The sequence below is a fragment of the Solanum stenotomum genome, chromosome 12 (assembly GCF_019186545.1).
Source record: "Solanum stenotomum isolate F172 chromosome 12, ASM1918654v1, whole genome shotgun sequence".
In the NCBI taxonomy this organism is placed as follows: Eukaryota; Viridiplantae; Streptophyta; class Magnoliopsida; order Solanales; family Solanaceae; genus Solanum; species Solanum stenotomum.
Window position 1 is genome coordinate 16,619,684 of NC_064293.1, and position 23,412 is coordinate 16,643,095.

Genomic DNA, 23,412 nt, shown 5'->3' on the forward strand with positions numbered 1-23,412 from the left:
TGACACAAACATTGTTTAGAGTCATCACCTTGTCAAATGTCCTTTTCAGCAGGACCTTTCCATAACTTTCAATTTGATTGTTATAGAACTACCCATGAACAAAGTTTCATCAAGTCCAATAAAGGCAATATAGTCCAAATGTTTCTTTTACAAAACATAACGAATAACTATTCACCAATATTCATGTCTATGCAAATACTTTTATTATAATAGACATATCTTTTCATGAAAAATCACAACATTTTAAGTGACACTTTTTCATAAAAGAACACAATTATTTTGAACAAGTATATATATAATTTGGTAGTTTCATACTAGTCACATCATATATTAGTAATAGAGAAACTCAACAGCCACATTACCGAATATACTCCAAGAATTTTGTGGGTCTAACATAATACAATAGTATCATTGAATTTCATATCTTTTGCTCCAAAATTAAATTAGACACCAAGTCTAATTTTATCTTTATCATAAGCAAAGAACCCGCACATTTTAAATGTAATCTCAAAAATATTTTTCAAGTATTTGAAAATAGTTTTTCCACATATTTTTCCAAACTATCAAAATGTCATTGGCAGTATGTAACCTCTTTTGGAAATATTATTCTACGAAAGAATTATATTGCTTCAATTCTCTTTGACAATCTTTACATAGTGTCAAAGTTCATTCCATAGAGGCACAAAATCACAAACACTAAGTTACTGGTATTTTTTCTTCTATCACAAATAGACATACCACTTCGTATTTAGAATACTAACAATAAAGACAAATTTTTTTGTACTATTTGTTTCTATATAACAGTGAAGTTTATAGAAAGTCAAAAGTACAAATTGACTTATTATGTGAAGTTTTCATATTTTTCAAACCAATTGCATAGTCTGATTTATCCAGAGTAGAAACTACAAAAGTTTTTAGTCTACAAAAATCAGACACAATCAAATTTCACATGGAGTACAAAACTACAAAAGTTTTTTTCATCTCCAAGCAGAATTAAACATATTCTTTATCACATAGAAATGTTTTTATTTTCAATAGCCTTCCAACTATAACATTTTGACATACTATTTTATCAAATAAAAATATGCATCTTTCATTTTGCAAACTAAAGAATTTTAAAGGCAGCACTATTTGCCAAGCAAAATTCATTCCACAATATATGGTTTGCATATCTTTTTCCAAAGATACACATGATAAAAAATCAAAGTTGTTAACTCTTAGAAACTATTTTCCTCCTTCGACAAAATAATAAGAAGATTACCTGGTGTAATCTTTAATCGGAATACCATCACTTTTTCTGTACATTCTCACTTCGACCTTGCTAAACAAAGCACCGAATTCTGGAGAAGTAATGCATTAATCTTCTACTTCCATGATCTGTTTCTCTCAATCGGTAGAATACAAGAAATACCAACAATATAAGAATTTCCTTAAGATTGTTGTTCATCTTGTATTCCTAAGATACTTAGAACAAAACTTTGAAGAACTTGGTAAGACACAATAAAGTTTAAGAACGTTTTCACAACTAGAAAATTAAAATTAGTAGAGAAACTAGAATCAGAAACAAATTAGAAAAAATATACTAAATATTTTTTCTTAAAGAAGAATTGTTATCAATCTGTGTTTAAAGAATCTTACTGATTCCAACAAACTTTGCAGAAACACGAAGTTACCAAAGTTTAATGAACTAGTGAAGAATAGAAGAACATAAATTAATTCACAAATCTAAAATCTGTAACACATACCAAAATCTGGAAAAACAGAAAGAAGATCAAGCACACTGAATGCACAATGTCCCCTTAAGGAAACTATTCCCCTCTAGTAGCCGAGGTTTGATTTGTAATATGTCCTCCCAGAATAGAATGATCTCAATCACCAGTGTATTGATACCCAAAACGCTGGTGTCAGCGAGCCACTTAACGGCAGTAAAGTACACTTAGAATATTAGCTTTAGTAGTAGAAGAAGAAGTCCAGAAATTGGTTCTTTTAAAATGAGAGGAAATCCCTCAATTTATAGAAAACAGAGGGTAGTGTGAAAAGGTTCTTATTGTGCCTTACCGGAAAGGTCACAAACCTTTGAAAAGTCACAATCTTTCGGAAAGGTCACCACCTTTCATAAAAGTCACAACTTTTCATAAAAGTCGCAACTTTTGATAAAAGTCACAACTCTTCATAATAGTCGCAACTTTTCATCAAAGTCACAACTCTTAATAAAAGTCGCAACTCTTCATTTTCCATTCACACCTTTTAAAACCCAACATTCTTATCATTCATGTTCATTTGATTCATCACATTTTAAAGTATAAAAATATCTAGAGAGTTTTTGCTAAAGTTCGATGGAAGTAAATAGAGGTAAACAAAATCCTATTGAAAACGCAAGCTGAGTCAAATTGAGAAAAAACACCCAATTAGTGATTTGCTTTGACTTGATTTAGTATTAAAAAAAAATCAAATATATTTGAGTTGATTTGGTTTTAACTTTAAAAAGTCAATTCGAGACCAAACGACATCATATATATAATTTTTAAAATTTATTTTATACATAAAAATATTTTATTTTATTTTATTTACAAATATTTCTTGTACATTTTCGTAGTTTTTATCTTTTAACATATAATTTCAAGCTTGACTTGAATTGTTGAATGATCCAATAAAGATTATATTCCATAAGTTTTAGTAACTCTAATAAAGCTCAAAACAATTAAATCAATATTAATGCTAACATAAACAAATCAATTTAATACTAAGAATGACAATGATGTCGAATATTTTTTCTTTCATATAGACAATTAAAATATACGTATAACCTAATTTTAGTTTTTTTTATTGTTTAGTCATGTAATTAATACTCATTAGACTTATTTTAGCATGATTCAATATTTTAATTTATGATCATATTTTCAGTATGACTTATTTATTTACAATATATGTTTTATACGAAATCATTATTACTTTTTGTTGAATATTTTAGTACCATCACTTTTTTTTTACCAAAGTACCCTCACTTATATCATCTTTTGTGTTATTTTTTTAAAAAAACATCTTAGATAATTATATCTTGGTAAGATTAAAAAAATCATTGAAGTACAAGTTAATTATATGTTTGTATGAATACTTCATCAAAAAACCCAAAATTGAAAAATTTAAATTTAAATTTAATTAATTTGATTTGATTTATTATTAAAAATCAGACATTAATGATTTGAATGTCAACAAATTCAATCTCTTATACACCCCTAAAAATATGTATGATATCACGTTCTACCTTTTTAACTTTTATATGACATTCTTTATAAAATATCAAAAATTAACTGACTTGTAACAATTGCTAAGAGAAATTGAGATACTGAGATGATTTCAAAAAGGTTAATTTTAATCATATAATTTTTTTTTATTTACATTTTTAAAATAAGTCATAGAAGCGTAGCAATGAAATGGAAATTTACAGCCAACATGATTTGTGGTGCATTGATGGGAGTGTTTCACCCTTAACCAGAGGTTTCGGGTTTGAGCTCTGGATATGGAGAAAATTCATGTTGAAAGCGCCACCCCCAAATGGGTCCTGCAGAGCGCGATTCGAATTTAATCGGAACTCTAATATGGACTCCGGACACCGAAGAAGCACTTTGATAAACAGATTTGATCTTGACCGATTCAATTAAAGTATTAGTGTTTGTTCTATTATACAACAAAGATCACATTTTTTGAACGAAGGAAAACCAAAAAAATAAAAATGGAAATCTACCACATCCCACAAAAATTACATTCCATTTTTTAAACATTTGTGCGTGTGGGGCTTTGGAAAATGTCTTAAGTGCCCTTTCGAAAAAACCCAAACCATTTTCGATTGAGGTGGAATTTTTCTTCCTTATCCCGGAATATGGCGGATTTACTCAGAAATGGAGATGCTGAGGATGTTGCTGTAAAGCTTGGAGCTTTTGAACAACAAGCTCTCATTCATGACTTCTCAACTTCCGCTTCTGCTCGATTCAACGCCACTCTCAATAGCCTGGTTGGTTGGTTCGTTAATTTTTCACCATTCATTTTTAACCTCTTGTACTGTTTCTTGATTTCTTTTGTTCTTACATGTTAATTAGTTTTTGAAAAGAAAAATGGAAGAGAGGAGGGAAAGATTTGACCTTTACCGTAGGAGGTGAATTCTTGCATTTTCACTATGTTCTTTGCCAACCCCCCCTGAATTTTCATTCTGTAATTGAAGTCCTACCTTGTGTTTGACCATAGATTTTGCAAGTTTATCTGCTTGGCCATGAAATTTTATCAGATTTTGAAAATCTAATTTTCATATTTTTTCCAACTAAATGGCATGAAATCGTGAAGCTTTTTAAATTAGCATCTGTCAGTACCCTAAGGTAGTGGCGGAGCTAGTATTTTTATAAGGGTTCAAAATCTGAAGAATTAAACACACGAACTAATCGATGAGGGTTTGACATCTAATATAGTATAAATAGTAATAATATTTTCCGCCGAAGGGGTTCAGATGTGTTGTAGACACGCCTGTCAGCTTCGTTGAACCTGTTCCTTTGACACGTTCCAATCATCAGATTTCTACAGGATGAACCCCCTAATAGAAGGCTGGCTCCACCCCTGCCCTAAGGAGCGGAGTAGACTGCAACTGGTTTACCAGTTTTGGTGTTGGGTTGGTTTTTGGTCCTAAAAGCTCACAGATTTTTTGTGCTACTGTTAAGATGGTAATGGGCCCTACACGGTGCGAATCTGGATTATTGGTCTCTAATCAGCGGCACACTCTTTGTTGAAAAACTATATTGTGCATATAGAAAATAATATTGTGTATATAGGTTAAAACAACTTTTTAGAGATATATACTAAAGTTTTGAACACCATTAGCAAAACTACCAGCTTCACCAGCTCCAATGCAGGTACCCTGGATGGGAAACCAAAAAATAAATAAATTCTGGAACTCTAGTGTTTAATGAAAGAATCCTTTCCATAATGATCTGATTTTTTCTGTAAGGATGTTGTGTAACTCATCCAGAGACTTTTACTTCTCAAAATAAAGAGTCCCTAATCCAGAGACTTCCAAATTCAACTCTATCATTTGAATCATCATGCTTTTAGCATTGCACTATAAATTAAGGATACATTTCCTCAGATAGATCAGATTGGTGCAGTGAACCTGTTTGCTTGACCTGATAATTTGAATTCTTTATGGTCATTACTTTATCTTAATTTTTCCGCAAGAACGTAACTGGTTATATCCATATCTCAGTCTGCTTAAAATTTTGGCGTTGGAAAAAATCATGTAAAGATATCTAAATTCTTAATTACCTCAAAATGCAGAGTAAGTGGCTGGTGGCTGCAGTTTTTGGTATAATCTTCCTTTGGAGGCATGACACAGAAGCACTTTGGGCAGCTTCTGGTTCTATTCTGAATGCTGGACTCTCAACTGTATTGAAGAGAATACTAAACCAGGAGCGACCTGTTTCTGCGATAAGATCAGACCCGGGAATGCCATCTACTCATGCACAGTCAATTTTCTATACAGTGATGTTCTGTGTTGTCTCAAGTAATATTCTCAGTCAATCAGATTAAGAAAACATGCTTGGTTTAGATAATTATCCATCCTTGTGCATTTGCTTAAGAGTAAATTTTCATTAACCAAACTGGCCTTATCCTTTTGATAGTGAAAGAGGCCTCCATGCATTGCAGATAAACTTACAAATCAGGTTCATGAGGATTTTTGTTGTTACCTTGTCCCTCTTTTTTGTTGTAATTTTTCCATTAGCTTGTTATATTTATGCTTTCTATCTTTAATCTCTTTCTTCTCTTACTATATGTTCCCTTTCTTCAATTGCTGCGAGTTTTTTCACTGGACTATTGCTTATTCTCTTCAAGATTTAGAACTTCCTACAAGGTTTAAAGCAATCAATTAGATGATCTGTACAACTTCTCTCCTCTGACTATGGATATACTAGGATGTGAATGGCTTCTAGAGAGGCACTCATGCACCGCTATAGATTGTCATACCAAGGTTTTAGGGCAATGTCTAGGTGTATCTGAGAGCTGTTCAACCATCATGGACCTCTAGAAAAAATCTCTTGTAAATTTGATATTTTTCTTGCAATACCTACCAGTACTCAAGTCCAAAGAGCCAAGCTACAACAAAGTGCTGTTCAAATTCTTCTGTATCTGTTATCAGTTATCAATCTATGTACATGCTTAAGGTTTTGTAGTAATAAGCTACTGTTGTAAAGAGTGTAGGAAATGCACTAGCCAAAGAAAGTCATTTCGGCAGCTGTCCTGAATGCTTGATATGGATAGAAAATATATGACAAAGAACAGTTTGGGTTAGTGATTATGTGAGTAAAGTAAAGTGCTAACATTTCTGGGTTGTCAGTACATTTTAACCCAGCAGATTCTAATCCATACTCAGGCCTAGAGAAGTGATACTGCATATGCACTCTCGCTTTGCCTTATGTGATAGCTGTATGTGATTGTATTGCACATACCTAAACTTTGTGATCTCTTAATGACATTGAAAGCGGCGCTTTAGCACGTCTATTGTGCCTTTACAAGTAGTTCTCAAATTAATGTTGTCATGATGTCCTATGGTAACTTGTGTGCTTGAATAACCTGTCTGCTACTAATACGTATCTGCACAAGTGCTCTGGTTGGTATTGGTTAAGATTCAATTGATTATGCCTCAAATTTACCTTATAGCCATGTGGTTTTTATTTGATGAATAAGATAACTAGAAAAGACAGGGAGTTTGCACGTTGTTTGACATTTCAATTTTCCTTTACTCGCTTCTTGAATTTTCATGTGCAGCTATGCCATTAAAGACACTTCATACCAACGTCTAATATCATCTTTTTCTTTTTGTTTTGACACAGTGGTAGAATATTTCGGGTTAAATGGAATCACTGCAGTCATTAGTGCACTTATCTTTGCAATTGGCTCCTACTTGGTAAGTAGACAGATTGCAGAATAGCAGTTTGGTTTATTTCCCACCCCCACCCTCTACCTCTAGGAGGATCAGTAGTGTTCCCACTTACTATCTAGTGTGACTCAAACCCTCAACCTACCGGTTGATGAGGGAGGCGCTCAACCCCTTGGGCAAGCTTCGCTTGTCAGCATTATGGTTTCTACCTTTATTTCAACTGGTTTTCTTCACAAGACCTTAGTTTAGTTGTGACTATTGTAACCATACATTGATCTGCTTTTTCGTTGTGTTTGTGCAGTCATGGCTACGGGTTTCACAACAACTCCACACGACCAGTCAAGTAGCCGTAGGTGCTGCACTGGGATTCTCTTTCTCCGTTTTCTGGTTTTGGTTGTGGGATGCAATAGTCCTTGATGCATTTATATCCCACTTGTGGATTCGGATTCTTGTTGTTCTTGGCACGGTAGCCATTTGCGTTAACTTTCTCCTTTATATGTTCCGATACTGGGTTCTTGAGAGAAACTGATTCTTTATATAGTGAGAAAGTACACACTCATGATTCTGGAAGTGTTTGATAACAATTCTAGAAGTGGTTATTGGCAGGAAATTACACCCTTGGAAATGATTGGTTTTGAACTTTTGACCTCGCTTGTCCATTGGTAAATAGCCAAAAGTTAAGCCCATGGACAAACACCGTCAAAAGTTCAATGTCACTTGTGTACATTGCTCTGCAAAGTTGGCATACCTATTTTCTTTTGATATTTTTGGGTTGCGGATTGACTCAAGAACGCCACGTATCATCGTCATAAAAGAATGCACTAGATTGAGCCGGACATATGTTAACACGGCCTAACATATTAAAAATAAGAAATAAAAGTAATCTTGAGTGGATCATATTATGAAATTGTAGAAAATATAGTTTCTATTTTCATTAATGACTATAGAGTAGATTAACTTGTACAATATCTACCCATATCGATTTACTAAAATGACAAGATTAAAGTTAATTTTTTTTATATAGGACGATAATCCAACTGGATTTCTACTTTAGACAAAAAGAATCTGAATTCAGCAATCAGTTTGATAGTTGCATAATTGATCATCTTTTATCAATAACAAGTGCCTATATTGCATCGTACCATTACCATCGTGTTACTATTATCAATAAAATTGTGGTGAGATAAATAAGATTCTCTCACTCTTACCTAAAGATTTCGAATTCATAATATAAAATTAAAATTAGTGGATACTAAGATATGAACAAAAATATAAATCCACCACATCTAACAAAAATGGTTTCCATATTTTTGAGGAACTAACGATTGCCACTTGTTATTAGTTATTATTGAGTTCAAACAACTATTTAGTAACCTTGAAAATTCTCAAAATCTTCTAGACTCTAGTCGTCGTCCTGTTACATTTCTGCCTGTGGGGCTTTTGTTTTCAATTAGAGAAAAATTCCAACAATGTCTATTGCAACTGCCCTTGTTATTTCCCCCTTTCTTCGTTTTCCAAAATTTTCCAATTCCAAATTGGATTTCCGTCGGAAGTTCGCTTCTTTTTCTCTGTATACAAGACACAAATCATCTCCATTAACTATTGCTAGAACTCGAACCACCGCAGAAGATGAGGCGATGGGTGTCAGTTTTGAAAAAGAAGAAGTTTTCGTTGATGGGTCCTCGAGTTCTGCTTCAGCTGGGCTTAACGCCACTCTCAATAGCTTGGTTCGTTCAACTTCTTTGTGCAGTTTCTTTATTTGCTTTGTGCTTACATGTTAATGCTCATCCTCGCTGCTTAATAAATAAGTGAACGACAAGACCCGAAGGTGGTCCAGTGGTTTGGATTTGGAACTTCCATGTTAGAGGTGTTAAGTTCGAAACCCTTGCTTAGTGCGGGTTATCTCACCTATGTGGTTTGCAATATATTGCATAGGAGCGTGGTTTACCCTATGTGCAGCCAAAGGGTAAAAATAATAAGTGAACGACAAGAGGGACATTTTTGGTTCTTAGCTTGGTTTTTAATTTTATGACTTTGGTATTCGTGTAACTTTGTCCACCAAGGCTAGGATAGTTGAGAAGAATCACTTAGTGTTTTTGTTTGAACCTGAAACCTCATGATTCCCAACCATTTCATTCACCACTAGGCTATACCCTTGATTGCGGTTCTTTGCTAGAAGGACTCCTAAATTTTCATTCCTTGTTTTGGTGTCAGACTTACATAAGCTCCCTTACCCCATCTTCATGAAGTTTTACAAATCCTTTGAAGCTCATAATTTTTGAATTAAATGTTTCTAATACAAGGCTAATTAATTTGCTAAAGGATGCTGTTGATTAGACTTATAAAAGAGTTGAAGTGTTACATAAGTAAATTGTCAACTTATTTGACCTCTTCTGCTTATCACCGAAGTTCAAGATGAAATTGCTAGTAGTAGGCTACGGCAATGCTAAGATTTGAGGCTATAATGAGCACATACCGCATATATACAGAAAGGTATTATGAAGCATACTTGCTATGTGTTTCACTTTTACTATCCTGGAGTTCTTCAATTCAAAAGACCTTTTAGTCTTAAGCATGTTAACTTGGTGTTGTCCTGTACCATCCTGGCGTCTATAATTTTAGAAGACCTTTCAAATTAACCTGATAGTCCTACATTTGCAGCCTACTGTTGTTCATTTTATTGCTAACCCTTGATTCTTAAGATGAGCTAGGTATTAAGTTCCAGTTTTCCAGAACAAGTGAAATTGACAATTTTGGAATGTATTGATTGTTGCAAATAACAGGATAGTAAGAATCTTTAATTTGCTTCTGTCTTCATCCTTGGAAGTAAACTGCAGCTGGTTTACCAGTTTTAGTGTTAGGTTGGCTTTTGGTCTTAGAAGCTCACCTTTCTTATGCTAATGTTAATCTGGTAATTTTCAGGTCACCTTCGGTGCCATCTATATTCTCTTACCCTTTATTTTTGTTAAATGAGGGAATACCTTCCATAAAGATCTCAGTTTTTCTTTCAATGATGTAATGCAACTTACCTGGAGACTCCCAAATTTACTGTCGTTTGAATATCATGCGTTTTGACATCACACTATAAATTAGGATACATTTCATCACCATGATCAGATTGTTGCTACTGACCTGCTTACTTGACTGGAAAATTTTGGATTGCGTTTTGGTGATTTTACTTGATCTAATTTCTTTGCAAGAATGGAACTGGTTGTATCCATCTCTCAAATTTCTGCTCAAAGTTTTGGCTTTGGAGAAAAATGTTGTAAAGATTTCTAATTTCTTAGTAACTAAAGTGCAGAGTAAGTGGCTGGTTGCTGCACTTTTTGGTATAATCTTCCTTTGGAGACATGATGCGGAAGCTCTTTGGGCTGCTTCTGGTTCTGTTCTGAATTCTGGGCTCTCAACTGTATTGAAGAGAATTCTAAACCAAGAGCGACCTGTTTCTACGATAAGATCGGATCCTGGAATGCCATCTTCTCATGCGCAGTCAATCTTTTATACAGTGACGTTCTGTATTGTCTCAAGTAATTTTCTTAGCTAATAATTGCGCAGATGGATAAAATATAATTGATTTAGATATTCTTCATCCTTTAAACTCTAAATCTGTCAATATGCATTTTACGTAAGAAGAGTTGAATACTTCAAGAAGTGAAATGGCCTTGTCCCTTTGATTATGATCTAAAGAGGCCATCCTGCAGTGATAAAACTATAAAATGGGTTCATTCGGATTTTTGATGTTACCTTGTCAATTCTTTTTAGATAAATTTGTTATCACCTTGTTCTGCATAATCTTTCCATCTTTGGTCTCCTAGGATGTGTTCCTTTTTCTTCCTTGGGTTTACTGGGCTCTTTTTCTGCTCTCTATCTGTATTCTCTATCAGAACTTCCTATGAGACTTTAAGCAATCAATTAAGTTATTAACCCTGCATATTCTAATTCCTAACTTGGTATAAAGAGGTGGTATGTGTTGCTGAATTTGCACTCTTTCTTCCGTTTGTGTGATAGTTGTAATGTGATTGTGTTGCATATACTTAAACTTTAGGAGACAATGTTGTGCTTGTATGAGCAGCTCTTCTAATTAAAGTTATCGTTATGTCATATGATAACTTGTGTCCTTGAATAATCTGTCTGCTACAATCGTCTGTCTTCACAAATGCTCTGACTGGCAAAGATTCATATTGAATTGATTTTGCCTCAGATACACCTTCGAACAATATTGTTTTTCATTTGATGAATAGGATTACTAGAAAGGACACAGGTGGCGCTCTTCAATTTTCCTTTTTCTTGTTTCTTGAGTTTCTGTGTGCAGCTATGCCATTTAAAACTCCCCATAGTCCATAGTACACTCCATACACAACCTCTGATACATCTTTTCTTTTTGTTTGACACAGTGGTAGAATATTTTGGGTTAAACGGAATCACTGCAGTAATTAGCGCACTCATCTTTTCAATTGGCTCCTACTTTGTAAGTCTACAACTGGACCTTCATTTAGTTGGTTTTTGTCTGTTACTTTCATATGCTTGCAGAGCAGCAGTTGGGCTTTTACCTTCTTTCAATCGATTATCTGCACAAAACCTTGGTTTGTTTCAACTGTTGTAGCCATAAATTGACCTGCTCTTTCCTTGTGTTTGTGCAGTCTTGGCTACGGGTTTCACAACAATTTCACACAACCAGCCAAGTATCCGTGGGTGCTGCACTGGGATTCTCTTTCTCCATTTTCTGGTTTTGGTTGTGGGATGCGATAGTCCTTGATGCATTTATTTCACACTTGTGGGTTCGGATTGTTGTTGTTCTTGGCACAGCAGCCATTTGTGCTAGCTTTCTCCTATATGTGATCCGATATTGGGTTCTTGAGGAGATCAACTTATACTACTGAGAAACTACACACTAACATTGAACTTTCATATAGAAACTAACAAAACAAAGCTTATAGTTTTATGAGAAAATTCTTCTCAACTTTGCTCATTACTTTTCATTAGCTAATGTGGAACTCAAAATGGTTATAAATCAACAAGAGTTACCCAGCTCTACAGTTCGATTTGAATAGGAATTTTGTTGTCTTTATAGTCTCTACTATAACTGCTGCTCCTATTGGTTATAACTGCTTATATTATTATATGTAGCTTTATAATCCATTTTAACTCTATCCATTTTCAATCTGCCCATTTCCCATCACTAAATACAACTTAACATGGAACTATAGCTTCATAAATGTAATTAAAACATCAAATTAATAGTAGTTTTCAAGAAACAAACATGAGTATTGTTTTATACTTTTAGTTATTATCCCACCAAAACTGTTTTTGAAGATGATCAATCATTTTCTTGTCAACTTGGAATGCTTTAGGAGGACAACATCATCAATTGGTGGATCTGACTTCTGAGCCAAATACTGTATTTGAAATTGTGAGAACTCCTGGATTTTGGCTGCTCAGACCAGCGAATGCAGTTGCATTAGTCTTTGGGCCAGGGTTAGAAAGGATGAAACAAAGATAGAGTCCTCCTTTAAGAACAACAAGAACCTTTGTTCCTTTTCTCTAGGATGTGTATGAGGTGGATTGAGACCACGTCAAGCAAAATCAATTATGGATCAAATTTCTAGAATGAATCCTCAAATTAAACCCCTTAAAATAAACAATGAATTAATTAATTACCAAGTCTTTCATCATTAGTTTATAATAAACCAAAATCCTGATCAACTTTTCTTCAACAACTATAGAGACTGATTAATCTCCCCGGGTCATTGAAAATGGTCAATATTAATTAGCTATAAGAAAAATGCCAAAGAAAAACGGAGTTAACAATAAGTCAAAATTGGAAAATTAGAAAAGGTAAAACTTTCAATAGTACTTTACATATATGCTTTGAGATGTGAGATGAATATGATCAAAGTATATTACATGGAAGGGTTATATTTTTTTTTTACCAATTTAAACTTCCCTTTATTTATCCAATTTCTTCTTCTATGCCCAGTGTTTGATATCCGTATTAGAACTTCGATTAAATCTGAATGATTTTCTTCTAGACCTGATATGACAGTCTCACCACTGTACCATAACCTACTGGATCAATTTCTTATTATTATACTATTATTGTATTGTGTGTTAATGGGCTCTTGATTGATAAACACATGTGCGACAAAAGAACAGCATTGCTACACAACTTCTCGTACCATCAATTTAACAAATTTTATTTTAAGAATTCAAATAATTTACACTGAATTTTAACTAATTAGTGGTGGCTCTCAAGTCCTTTGTACTGGGGAAACATACATAAATAATCTCACTAGTTTATAAGCTAATTATTTAGATATATTTTAGCCTACAATATTACGTATCATATCAAATTTTGATGCGTTCAGATACATGTATCTCGAGATACTTGGGGTCAAAATTAGGTGTAATTTGTTCTAGATACATTATATCCAAGTGGATTCACATGTATCTGAGATACATAACAAATCTCGCTCGCCTCCCTCACTTCTCTCTCATCTCGCTTGCCACTCTTCTATGTATCTGGTATCCCAGTCACATGCGAATCATGCCATATACATAGAGATACATATATCTAGTGTGATTCACATGTATCTGGGATACATAACAAATCTCTCTCGCATCCCTTCCCATTTCGCTCTCCTCTCTCCTATTTTAGTGATTCTGGTACAAAAGTACATGTATCTGAGTGTATCTTTCTCAATATATGGTATGAAACTCTTAATTGATAGTAAAATACGTAATATTTTAAAAGTATAGATAATAATAATATATACAACAGTGAAGTATGTATAATTATATAGTTCTCCTTTGTATTAACCAATAACCATTGCCATATCATGCCATGCATTAATTATCTGCTTATTATTTTGGGATAATGGTCTGAAAAATACCCCAACTTTGGTCGAATTTGCTGTTGCGATACTAAACTTTCATGAGAACCTATTTCCTCCCTAGACTATTTAATACCGTATTTTTTACCCCCTGAATTATTTAATAGTGTATTTTAAAAGTATATATGTGCCCACGTGGACACATTACTATTTATAATTTTGCATTATTTTTTATGTCCACGTGGACAAATATATATGTTTAAAATACGGTATTAAATAGGTCCTCATGAAAGTTTAGTATCGCAACAGCAAATTCAACCAAAGTTGGGTATTTTTCAGACCCTTATCCCTAATATTTTCATGGTTAAAGTTTCTATCATACTCAACTTCTTTTTTCTTCCGCATCCAATATTATAATCATGACCATTTCCAATAATAAGTCCTCCACAAATATGATTTAGTCTTTAATAATTATATGAAGTTGTTATAAACTGCTTCTTAAATCTTCTCATAAAATTATAAGATTAATTAGTCCTTATAGTTGTTGACCCAACTTCACAACTCATGAAATCTTCAAAATTTTACTACTACTACCATTTATTACTTGGTAATTGTGCAGAAGCTAATTCACACTTTGTTTAATTAGGGGAACTTTTAAGACTAATTCAAATAATGTTTTATCTATATATAGGGATACCTCTCTTATCAAATTATAAATCACATACAAACAGATAGAACAATAATAAATCAATTTTTTTTAGAGTTAATTTCTAATTAGTGATGGCTCTTAAGTCCTTTGTATTAATCATTGCCATATTGGCTGTGGTGACTTCAATAAGCCATGCATCTGATCCTAGTCCTTTACAAGATTTTTGTGTTGCTGTTAATGACTCTATGACTACTGGTAAATTATCAAGCTACTTCAACTTATTTCAATAATAATTGTAACACAACTAGTTTTGTAATGTTCTAATTATAATTCCTTATATATATGATGCAGTTTTTGTGAATGGAAAAGTATGCAAAGATCCAAAAGTTGTCACTGCAGATGACTTCTTCAAATCAGGTTTAAACGTAGCTGGAAATACTTCAAATAATGTTGGATCTGCTGTAACAGCTGTGAACGTCAACAACTTACCAGGGCTCAACACTATGGGAATTTCTTTAGCTCGTATTGACTATGCACCTTATGGTCTCAACCCACCACACACGCACCCTAGAGGAACCGAGGTGCTTACAGTCCTTGAGGGCACACTCTATGTTGGTTTTGTCCTTTCAAACCCTGGTCCAAATATGAAGAACAAGCTTTTTACCAAGATTCTACATCCTGGAGATGTGTTCGTTTTTCCAATAGGTTTGATTCATTTTCAGTTTAACGTGGGAAAAACTAAAGCCGTTGCATTTGCTGGACTTAGTAGTCAAAATCCAGGAGTCATCACTATCGCAAATGCAGTATTTGGCTCCGATCCACCCATCAATAATGATGTTCTCGCCAAAGCATTCCAAGTTGATAAGAAAGTTGTGAATTATCTCCAGTCACAATTCTGGTGGGATAACAACTAAATTAGTATAAGACAGATTATGGTGCTATAATTATTAATTTGTGTGTTCCTTATCTTGTAATCGTTAACAAACTTCAAGATTATCCAGTCATGTTGACTGGTTTTACTTGAACTTTGTATTATTGGATATACTAAGCGAGATATATATGTTATTGTTGTGTTATAAAAAAATGACATTTATTGTTTGTTGTTATAAAAAAAAAGACATTTTGGGGTTCAAAATCTTGGTGAGTAGTTTGTTTTTCATATTTAGGCCAATGTTAAAAAGGACAAAACCAACACACTATGATAAATAATAGATTTTGTGGCAATAATATAATTTTTTTTTTCAAGAATGTTATATTTGACTTTTTAATACGAGCTAAAGAAATGCCAAACATATTATATTGTTGATGTTCATGACTAGTAGTACTGATGATTCAAATTCATAACTTGACGTATTTCCTAGCTTGTTTATGCCTTATCTAAAGAAGTCATCAACATTTTCAAGTTTAGGATTCTTGCAAGATTTTCCATTAATGAAAATTGTTTCCGTTATGAGTACTCCCTCCGTTTCAAATTGTATCTGTTATGATTCTGTTTTACACACCTTAAGAAATACTAATTAGGAGGATTTTTTTTATGGAAAAATTATTTATGGTTTATTGATATTTGAATAATCATAACATCACCTTGTGATTGTGGTATTTGTAGTATTAAAAAATAAACACTACTATGGGTGAAATAGGGAGAAAATAGCTAATTTTATTCAATACGATAAATAATTTGAGATAATTATTTTTAGAAATCACGATAGATAATCTAAGACAAAGAAACAACAATTAAGCATTATTTACCAGTCACTTTAAGGTCGGATGCAGTGCTAGCTGGTTGAAGTCTTGAAGATGCCAAAGCCATTTTTATATGGTTGGACTTCCATATAAAACTAACAAATCAAAACTAATAATACGTATATATATAGTTCATTCATATATTCTCCCAATACATTTTCATAATAATAATAATAGTAAACACAAATTCATGGAGAACGTACTTAAAATAGCACGTATCTAAATACATATATTTATAGTAGAGCTAAGTACGACCCCATAATATAAGTTTTCGTTCGTCTGTCCCCAACCTAAGCGGCGGATGGGGCTGTATGACAGCCCCGGCCACCGCGAGGGGCTTTAGAAAGCATTGGCATGAACTTGTTATCAGTATTATTAATATTGTTGTTGTAATCAAGTGATTCATCATTATATATCTCCGTCCAATTTTTGACTAGCATCTTTATATCTTGTCTATCCATGTTCTCTTCGTCTCCTGTGTATCTCCAGGGTTTGGATCCTGCTGCACAGTAATGAACAACTTTCACCTTATCAATCTCTACAATATTCTCAGGATGACGCCACAACATAGCTAAAACTAAGTTGTACTTGTTTGGAATTGGCTTGTAAATGTCCTTGAAGAACATGTTCAATAAATCCTGTACACAATAATTTCATCATCATATATATATAAGTGTTATTTAGACTTACTACAAGAAAAAATAAATAAAAATTAATTATTACCTGTTCAGCAAAAGAGGTAGGAGGGGTTACTTGGAGGAAACTCAAAAGGTCATCGTAAGTAAGGAGACTTGGCTCAAATACAAACATGCCTGCATTGAAATAAAGATTTGGTTTTGGTCCTAAATCTTGTTCAGGCCACTGAACTTTTTCTGGAGACTGTTGGCAATAACCAATATTGTATTGTGGGGAATGGCTCCATGTTTTCTCACAGAAACAGTCCATCACGGCGTAGAAATAGCCATTTGGTAAGTCAAATAAATGGTCTATGTTCTTAAAAACTTGGATATCTCCATCCAAGTATATCATCTTCCTATACTCCACAAACTGCATTATTTAATCATCACAAAAACTAATTTAATCTCTTTTTTAATAACGTCACAAATAGCATACGTACGTGTAGTAATGAAATTTGTACACCATTTGACGTACAAATTTTGTATTTGGTCCAGAGGCGGATTCAAAATTTTCATTATTGGGTTGAAAAATAAAAATACAGTGCTCGAGATTTAGTGGGCGTTTGAGTGAAAAACGATATTTGAATTCAATTATCTTTGGCATTAAATATAAATTGGAGTTGTTTTTTTTTTACTTTTCGTGAGTAATTTGGAGTGAAAACACTTTTTGGTTGTTTTTCATATTCTTCAAAATAATTTGAATTCCAAAATTTTATGGTCAAACGTATTTTACGGAGTTCAACTCCAAAAAAAAGTTAATAAAAATCAAGGCTAAACGCCTAAACTTGAAACCTCAAGATAAATTTTGAACCCCTTCAATGACTGAGTGAATCTCTAATCTTATATTTAGGGAATTCAAAATATATCTATATACTAGCTTCGATGTATATAACTTGATTCAAAAGATTAAGACTGAACGTATACACATTTAGTGCACAAAATTAAAGTTTAAATTCAAACCTAAAAGCTAGTTTATACGTACCTCCCAAATGCGGAGTTTAGAGTAGTTGATGACATAGTAAGCCATAGCAAACTGAGTCTGATTTTCCGGAGGATAAACCGGTTCGATCTCCCGGACTATACAACCCTGATTGATCAATATGTGGCGGTGTTCCTCTGGGACGTCAGGCAACACCGCCACCACTAGAGGGTACGCAGATTTTACCTTTCTCAACCCTTTAGCTAAACCAACAACACCTTTTACGTAGTCACCGTTTCCTGCCAAAAATGTCACATAGGCATGGCTAAACAAACTTGCTGCCTTAGCCAAACCATTGTTTGCAACATCAAATACATTTGGATTCATTTTCAACTTGTTTTGGAAAAATATATTAAAGTTCTTTGTGAGTTTAGAAGAGAATTATTTTTTGTGTTTTGTATGTTGATGAGTTTTTTTTTTATGTGTATAGAGTATGGTGCCTTGAGTACCTTTATATAGGCATTAGGCAAGATGGTAAAAATACTCCCAGAGTCTACTTTTATTTGTCATGTTGCGTTTTTTGAAAGTCAATTTGACTAATTTTCAAAGTTAAATTAGATTATATTAATTCGATATTTCAAACAAAAAATTTAGATATTCAAAACTAAAAAAATTTAGTAATATTTTTTTTAAAAAAAAAAAATTGCATGGGAAATGAAATTCAGCTGTGGGCAAGAGCGTACGACGTCGTGTCAATGCGTTTGACTTCGTCGGTTATTTTTTATATCCAAGAGAGAAAATTATGGATAAAATTGGCGGTGCAGGTGAGGGCAAAGTATTATACTTATTATATAGAAGGTTTATTATCTAGTCGGTCTATTAAATTTGTTAGAATATTTTATTTATATATTTAAATTAAGTTGTGTATTAATTAAATATCTCAATTCTTAATAATGTTGATTTGAATTTTGATAAACTTTTAGATGTATTTGTATTTATTTAGTAGACAGTTAAGCCAATCACGTCAAAATATGTTATCTCTTTTAATCACGGGCACCAATCTAAAATAAAAAAAATTTGATGGAGTTTTATGATTTATATGAGCGAATACATATAATTAAAGAAGATGACATATTTTATATGATTAACTTAACTATATTATAACCAACAAATTAATGAAAATACACACAAAGAAAAGCTCAAAATTTAAATCGAAAGAGTCTAATTAGAGCACTCTATTAGTAAAAGTTAAGATGTTCAATTAAAATAAAATTTAGTTTAAATATGTAAATAAATTATCCAAACATAGTTTGAGGTATTATGCCTAAATTGAATAACTTATGTTAAATCTTTGATAATCTTTCTTAATTACTATAGTTAATCAAACTTGTATACACTTAGAGTAATCAATTTTTTGGCCCACCCAACATTATCTCATCCTTAAAGTGCACACATATAATTAACACCTGGGTCTCTTTTTTAATGTAAAAGATTAGCTACTTCTTTTGAATATAATTCCTTTAAAGAAAATGCATGTCAGGCTACTTATGAAGAAGTCATTATTAAGTGTTTAGAGTCCGATAGGTTAATTAAATGGATCAAAAATCACTTTCGTGAGAGCAACACAAGTGTAGTATAATTAGACAAAACAAGTCGTATGTTTTATTGTATCCCAAACAAACTTAAGTAATTGAAAATATTATTAACTTAGGTTCTGACACAAATAATATGATACCAGAAATTAAGATTATTATAATATCCTCTCATATGTAATGTAATGGAAATAAGTTACGCTATGTAATTAAATTGATCAAAATCACTTTTTGATTCCTTTATAATATTCACAAGTTTAACCTTGATTATCAATAGTTACGTTCAATCACTGTTATATTATATTTGATAATAATATAGTTCAACAAAAAAGTTCAAAATATATTATTTTCCTGTACAAAATGACCAATATAACACTCGTCTCAATTATTGAGTCTCTTAACACGTGCATTATACGTGATTGTCGAATCATATATAAGATGATCGCACATCACTTGATATTGGAGCGTACACTTATTTTAAGTAATATCCATATTATTTTTTAAAAAAACCTAACTTAAACATTATACACAAATGAAAAAAATAAGGAATTTTTGAATGATCAATGTTAACAATTAAAAATTCAATTTGTCGCGTACTCCTTAAACATAAGAAATATTAATGTAATTTAATTCGAATAATGGACCTTTAATTTTACATTGAAAGGGGACAATTTATATACATGTCATTTATTCTGTGATGTCACACAATTCATGTTTCCTTTTAAAAATATCTAAAATTGACTAAAAAGGTAAAATGAAGGATCGAAATTATGAAAATACCAAAAAACAAATAAATTATTTTAGCTTGCAATGATAATAAATAGAAAAAAACATTTACTCACGGATGTTAATACAAAAATTATTTTCTCATAAATGGAGGTATTTGATTAATGTAATCATTGTTGATCAAATACCACCGGGTAACGACTAATATTTACTATCGCCGACCAAACATCACCTGAGTGATAATTAACATAACTATCGCCGACCAAACGCCACCTGATGATAAATTAACATAACTATCACCGATCAAATATCACCTGATGATGACTAACATAACTATAGCCGACCAAACATCATTTGTAATGCAATATTTGAAATTTGACTAATGTTTTTAAACTATATAAAGTTTTTTAAAAAACACTTAATAGTAATATTTTTTGATCCCTTAATTTTAGAAAAGATATAGTTATAATTTTGTAATATTTAACTAAGTATATGACCTTTAATTAAATGAAAAATGTATTTTGATCTCTTTATTTGTGAATATTCACATATTTAGCATGATTATTAATGACTTGATCGCTTAATTACTCTTTAATTATGTTAAGCTTGTACTCATATTAGTCCATATCTGATAATAATATAGTTCAAAGTATATCATTTTGATACTAGAAAAAAAAAATATTCATTTCAATTAGTTAGTCCATCGACACATGCGTTGCACGAGATTGTGTAAAATGATGATAGATATATTGATATTGGGGTGTATACTTATTTTAAGTAATATGATATTATAATATTAAAATAATTATCTTAAAAATCATGCAAAAATAAAATAATAATCAATTTTCTGAATAATCAATAATGTTGACAATTTAAAATTTTGTCACGTGCTTAAATAAACATAAAAATATTAATGTAGTTTACTTTGAGTCAAGAATCTTTTTACATCGAAGGAAACAACTTATATACACTTATTTCCAAGTTTTCTTTTAGAAATATCTAAAATCAACTAAAGAGATAAAATGAAGGATCAAATTTAAAAATACAAATTCTACTTATTTTTAGCTTACTATAATAAATATACAAAAAATTATTTACTCACCATAAAAGTATTTGACTAACATAATTGTGAGTTTGTCACCCACCAAATATCACTTGGTGATGCAATATTTGGGATTTTGGGTATCGATTAATATAATCGTGTTTAACATAACATTACTTGGTGATGTAATATTTGAATGTTTGACTAAAACGTTGTTTAGTAATAACATATTTGAAGCAAAATTATTAAAGTTATTTATAAATAAAATCTTTTAATAATATAAAATTAAAAAAAAACAAAAGTAAATAGATTATCTATATATTATAATACTAGCACAGGTTCTAAACCTAAAATTTACTCTAATAATAATGGCATAATACATATATTGGACCCTAAACTTGGCATCAAATTTTAACTTTGACCTCCAACTTTCATAGTGCACAAATAGGCACTTTAACTTGTACAAAGTAGAACAAGTAAACACACGAGTCCTACATGGCACAATACACGTAGGACACCACGTAGGACAAAAAATGACATGTAGGATGCCATGTAGGACATGTGTGTCTATTTGTTCTATTTTATACAAGTTAAAGTGCCTATTTGTGCACTATGAAAGTTGGAGGTCAAAGTTAAAATTTGAAGCCAAGTTTAGGGTCCAATATATGTATTATGCCAATAATAATTCCTTGCACTAATTATATAACTTAGCCTCGTCAAATAACAATTGTTATTTTTTAATCTATTTCTCCAAACTTTTCGGTTAAGTTAGTTGGTCTTAACCGTTGAAAAAACCTCAAACCGACCAAAAACATTATCCTCTAAAGTGATGACTTATAGAATTAGATCCCTCGCCTTTTTCGCCTAGGATTCCCACAATCGAGGAGAATGATTTTTTTTTTGTTTATTTTTTTTCGCGAGTAAGTAATTTAAGTTTGATTGAAAATTTACGCATGAAATCTTTTTGAATAAAATTTATACGTAAAAATTATTACTAGTCTCAATAATTGACAATCCAAAATATTTAAAAGAAACATGAAGAATTTACGATAAAAAATAAATTGAATTGAATCTCGAAATTCGAAATGTGTCACATAAATTTAGACAAAAGAAATATATTTTATTTTTTTTACCTTAATTATTCGAACTCACGATTTCAGAATTGAAAATGTAAGATTATTGCAATTCCCTCTAGATCAAACATACTTATTATCTCCTACTATTTGTAAAAAAACCATTAATTATTACAAATTACAATAAAACAAAGAGTTTAAATCTCCAATCCGTCAAATATAAATTGAAATTTATTGGATAAGGTAGAAATTCAATTTATTATTTTTTAAACCAAAACATGGTAAGTCGGTATAGCTATGAACCGATAACCTTATCTACAGCAAAACCATTGACAATAGATAATTTTTTAACAATTTTAGGATAAACAGTTATGCTACTTTTATGATTAACAAACACATCTTTTTGCTATTTCACAAGGACTAAAAACTGAAAAATTGCAATTTAATTAACATTTATTTACTGTTGTCCTGTATTCAATTTCTCTTTAAAACAAATCCAAAAATTTGACTAAAGGGTTAAAGCGATGGATCTTTTTATTAAAAAAAAAAAAACACATTACGTTCTTCTTTTATTCTTTTTAGGTGCAACAAATACAAATTATTTATCTCCAAACAAATGGAGATATTGAGGGGTTTATCTGAATCTCCGTAAAAATTATAAGATATTTAAGATTTTTTTTTATGTGTATATATATCTATATGTATATATTATAATTAATTTAATGATTGAGAAATTCAAGATTCATCTTGAAATTCTAACTTGAAATCTCAAATACTATATTTTATTTCGAGCCTTCTTGAAAAATTCTGAATCCGCCACTTTACTAGCGTAACTATCGCCGATGAAAAACATTTGGTATTGTAACGTCTGCATCAAGTTATTAAGCATTTAGCCACGTGGATTGAATTTTTTACGTAAAAAGTTAATACCTGACCCCACATTTTGCCACCTTTCAATATAAAATTGCCACGTTAAGCTTCATTGAAAAATAATAAAGATCTAGAAGAGCATTACGTACTAAAAATTACAGTAATATTTTTATTCTTAAATCACAAATTCTAGCTTTTCTAACGCTATTAAAAATAGAAAGTGTTTTATCTTTCGATATAAATATCAAATTAATAGTCCTTACGATAAATATCAAAATTAGGGTAAGAAACAAAAAAAGAAGCATTTTAAAAAAGAGGAGCACATCACCAAAAGACACAAAAACTTCTAATAAGAGATTTCAAATTTAAATA

General features: G+C 31.7%; 4 protein-coding genes across 5 annotated transcripts; 3 read left to right on the forward strand and 1 right to left on the reverse strand.

Moving 5' to 3' along the window:
- Positions 1–3,801: 3,801 nt before the first annotated feature.
- On the forward strand, positions 3,802–7,851 carry LOC125846903 (lipid phosphate phosphatase epsilon 2, chloroplastic-like). Of its 2 annotated transcripts, none has more exons than XM_049526595.1 (4): positions 3,802–4,012; positions 5,320–5,545; positions 6,873–6,946; positions 7,221–7,851. In XM_049526595.1, the coding sequence occupies exons 1-4, from the start codon at positions 3,881–3,883 to the stop codon at positions 7,446–7,448; spliced, it is 660 nt and encodes a 219-aa protein (XP_049382552.1). In that variant the 5' UTR covers positions 3,802–3,880; the 3' UTR covers positions 7,449–7,851. The 2 variants fall into 2 exon arrangements, with proteins under 2 accessions (XP_049382552.1, XP_049382553.1); XM_049526596.1 differs by having other exon boundaries at positions 3,819–4,016.
- Positions 7,852–8,301: 450 nt separating this feature from the next.
- Positions 8,302–11,891, forward strand: LOC125846897 (lipid phosphate phosphatase epsilon 2, chloroplastic-like). The gene is made up of 4 exons (XM_049526585.1): positions 8,302–8,646; positions 10,221–10,446; positions 11,314–11,387; positions 11,560–11,891. The coding sequence occupies exons 1-4, from the start codon at positions 8,389–8,391 to the stop codon at positions 11,797–11,799; spliced, it is 798 nt and encodes a 265-aa protein (XP_049382542.1). The 5' UTR covers positions 8,302–8,388; the 3' UTR covers positions 11,800–11,891.
- A 2,631-nt stretch (positions 11,892–14,522) lies between these two features.
- On the forward strand, positions 14,523–15,312 carry LOC125846902 (putative germin-like protein 2-1). The gene is made up of 2 exons (XM_049526593.1): positions 14,523–14,653; positions 14,750–15,312. Exons 1-2 carry the CDS (start codon positions 14,530–14,532, stop codon positions 15,310–15,312), a joined length of 687 nt encoding a protein of 228 aa, XP_049382550.1. The 5' UTR covers positions 14,523–14,529.
- Positions 15,313–16,238: 926 nt separating this feature from the next.
- LOC125846893 (galactinol synthase 2-like) lies at positions 16,239–18,199 on the reverse strand. The gene is made up of 3 exons (XM_049526580.1): positions 17,801–18,199; positions 16,865–17,188; positions 16,239–16,779 (listed from the first exon to the last, which is right to left on the reverse strand). The coding sequence occupies exons 1-3, from the start codon at positions 18,122–18,124 to the stop codon at positions 16,432–16,434; spliced, it is 996 nt and encodes a 331-aa protein (XP_049382537.1). The 5' UTR covers positions 18,125–18,199; the 3' UTR covers positions 16,239–16,431.
- Between the last annotated feature and the right edge of the window lie 5,213 nt (positions 18,200–23,412).

Excerpts from the sequence above, each read along its gene's own strand:
- LOC125846903 (XM_049526595.1), top strand. The coding sequence starts at position 3,881 with ATGGCGGATTTACTCAGAAATGGAGATGCTGAGGATGTTGCTGTAAAG. Across the intron at positions 5,546-6,872 it reads GATGTTCTGTGTTGTCTCAA|TGGTAGAATATTTCGGGTTA; the intron begins GTAATATTCTCA and ends GTTTTGACACAG. Across the intron at positions 6,947-7,220 it reads TTGCAATTGGCTCCTACTTG|TCATGGCTACGGGTTTCACA; the intron begins GTAAGTAGACAG and ends GTGTTTGTGCAG.
- LOC125846897 (XM_049526585.1), top strand. The coding sequence starts at position 8,389 with ATGTCTATTGCAACTGCCCTTGTTATTTCCCCCTTTCTTCGTTTTCCA. Across the intron at positions 10,447-11,313 it reads GACGTTCTGTATTGTCTCAA|TGGTAGAATATTTTGGGTTA; the intron begins GTAATTTTCTTA and ends TGTTTGACACAG. Across the intron at positions 11,388-11,559 it reads TTTCAATTGGCTCCTACTTT|TCTTGGCTACGGGTTTCACA; the intron begins GTAAGTCTACAA and ends GTGTTTGTGCAG.
- LOC125846902 (XM_049526593.1), top strand. The coding sequence starts at position 14,530 with ATGGCTCTTAAGTCCTTTGTATTAATCATTGCCATATTGGCTGTGGTG. Across the intron at positions 14,654-14,749 it reads TAATGACTCTATGACTACTG|TTTTTGTGAATGGAAAAGTA; the intron begins GTAAATTATCAA and ends TATATGATGCAG.
- LOC125846893 (XM_049526580.1), bottom strand. The coding sequence starts at position 18,124 with ATGAATCCAAATGTATTTGATGTTGCAAACAATGGTTTGGCTAAGGCA. Across the intron at positions 17,189-17,800 it reads CTAAACTCCGCATTTGGGAG|TTTGTGGAGTATAGGAAGAT; the intron begins GTACGTATAAAC and ends TAAATAATGCAG. Across the intron at positions 16,780-16,864 it reads CTACCTCTTTTGCTGAACAG|GATTTATTGAACATGTTCTT; the intron begins GTAATAATTAAT and ends TATTGTGTACAG.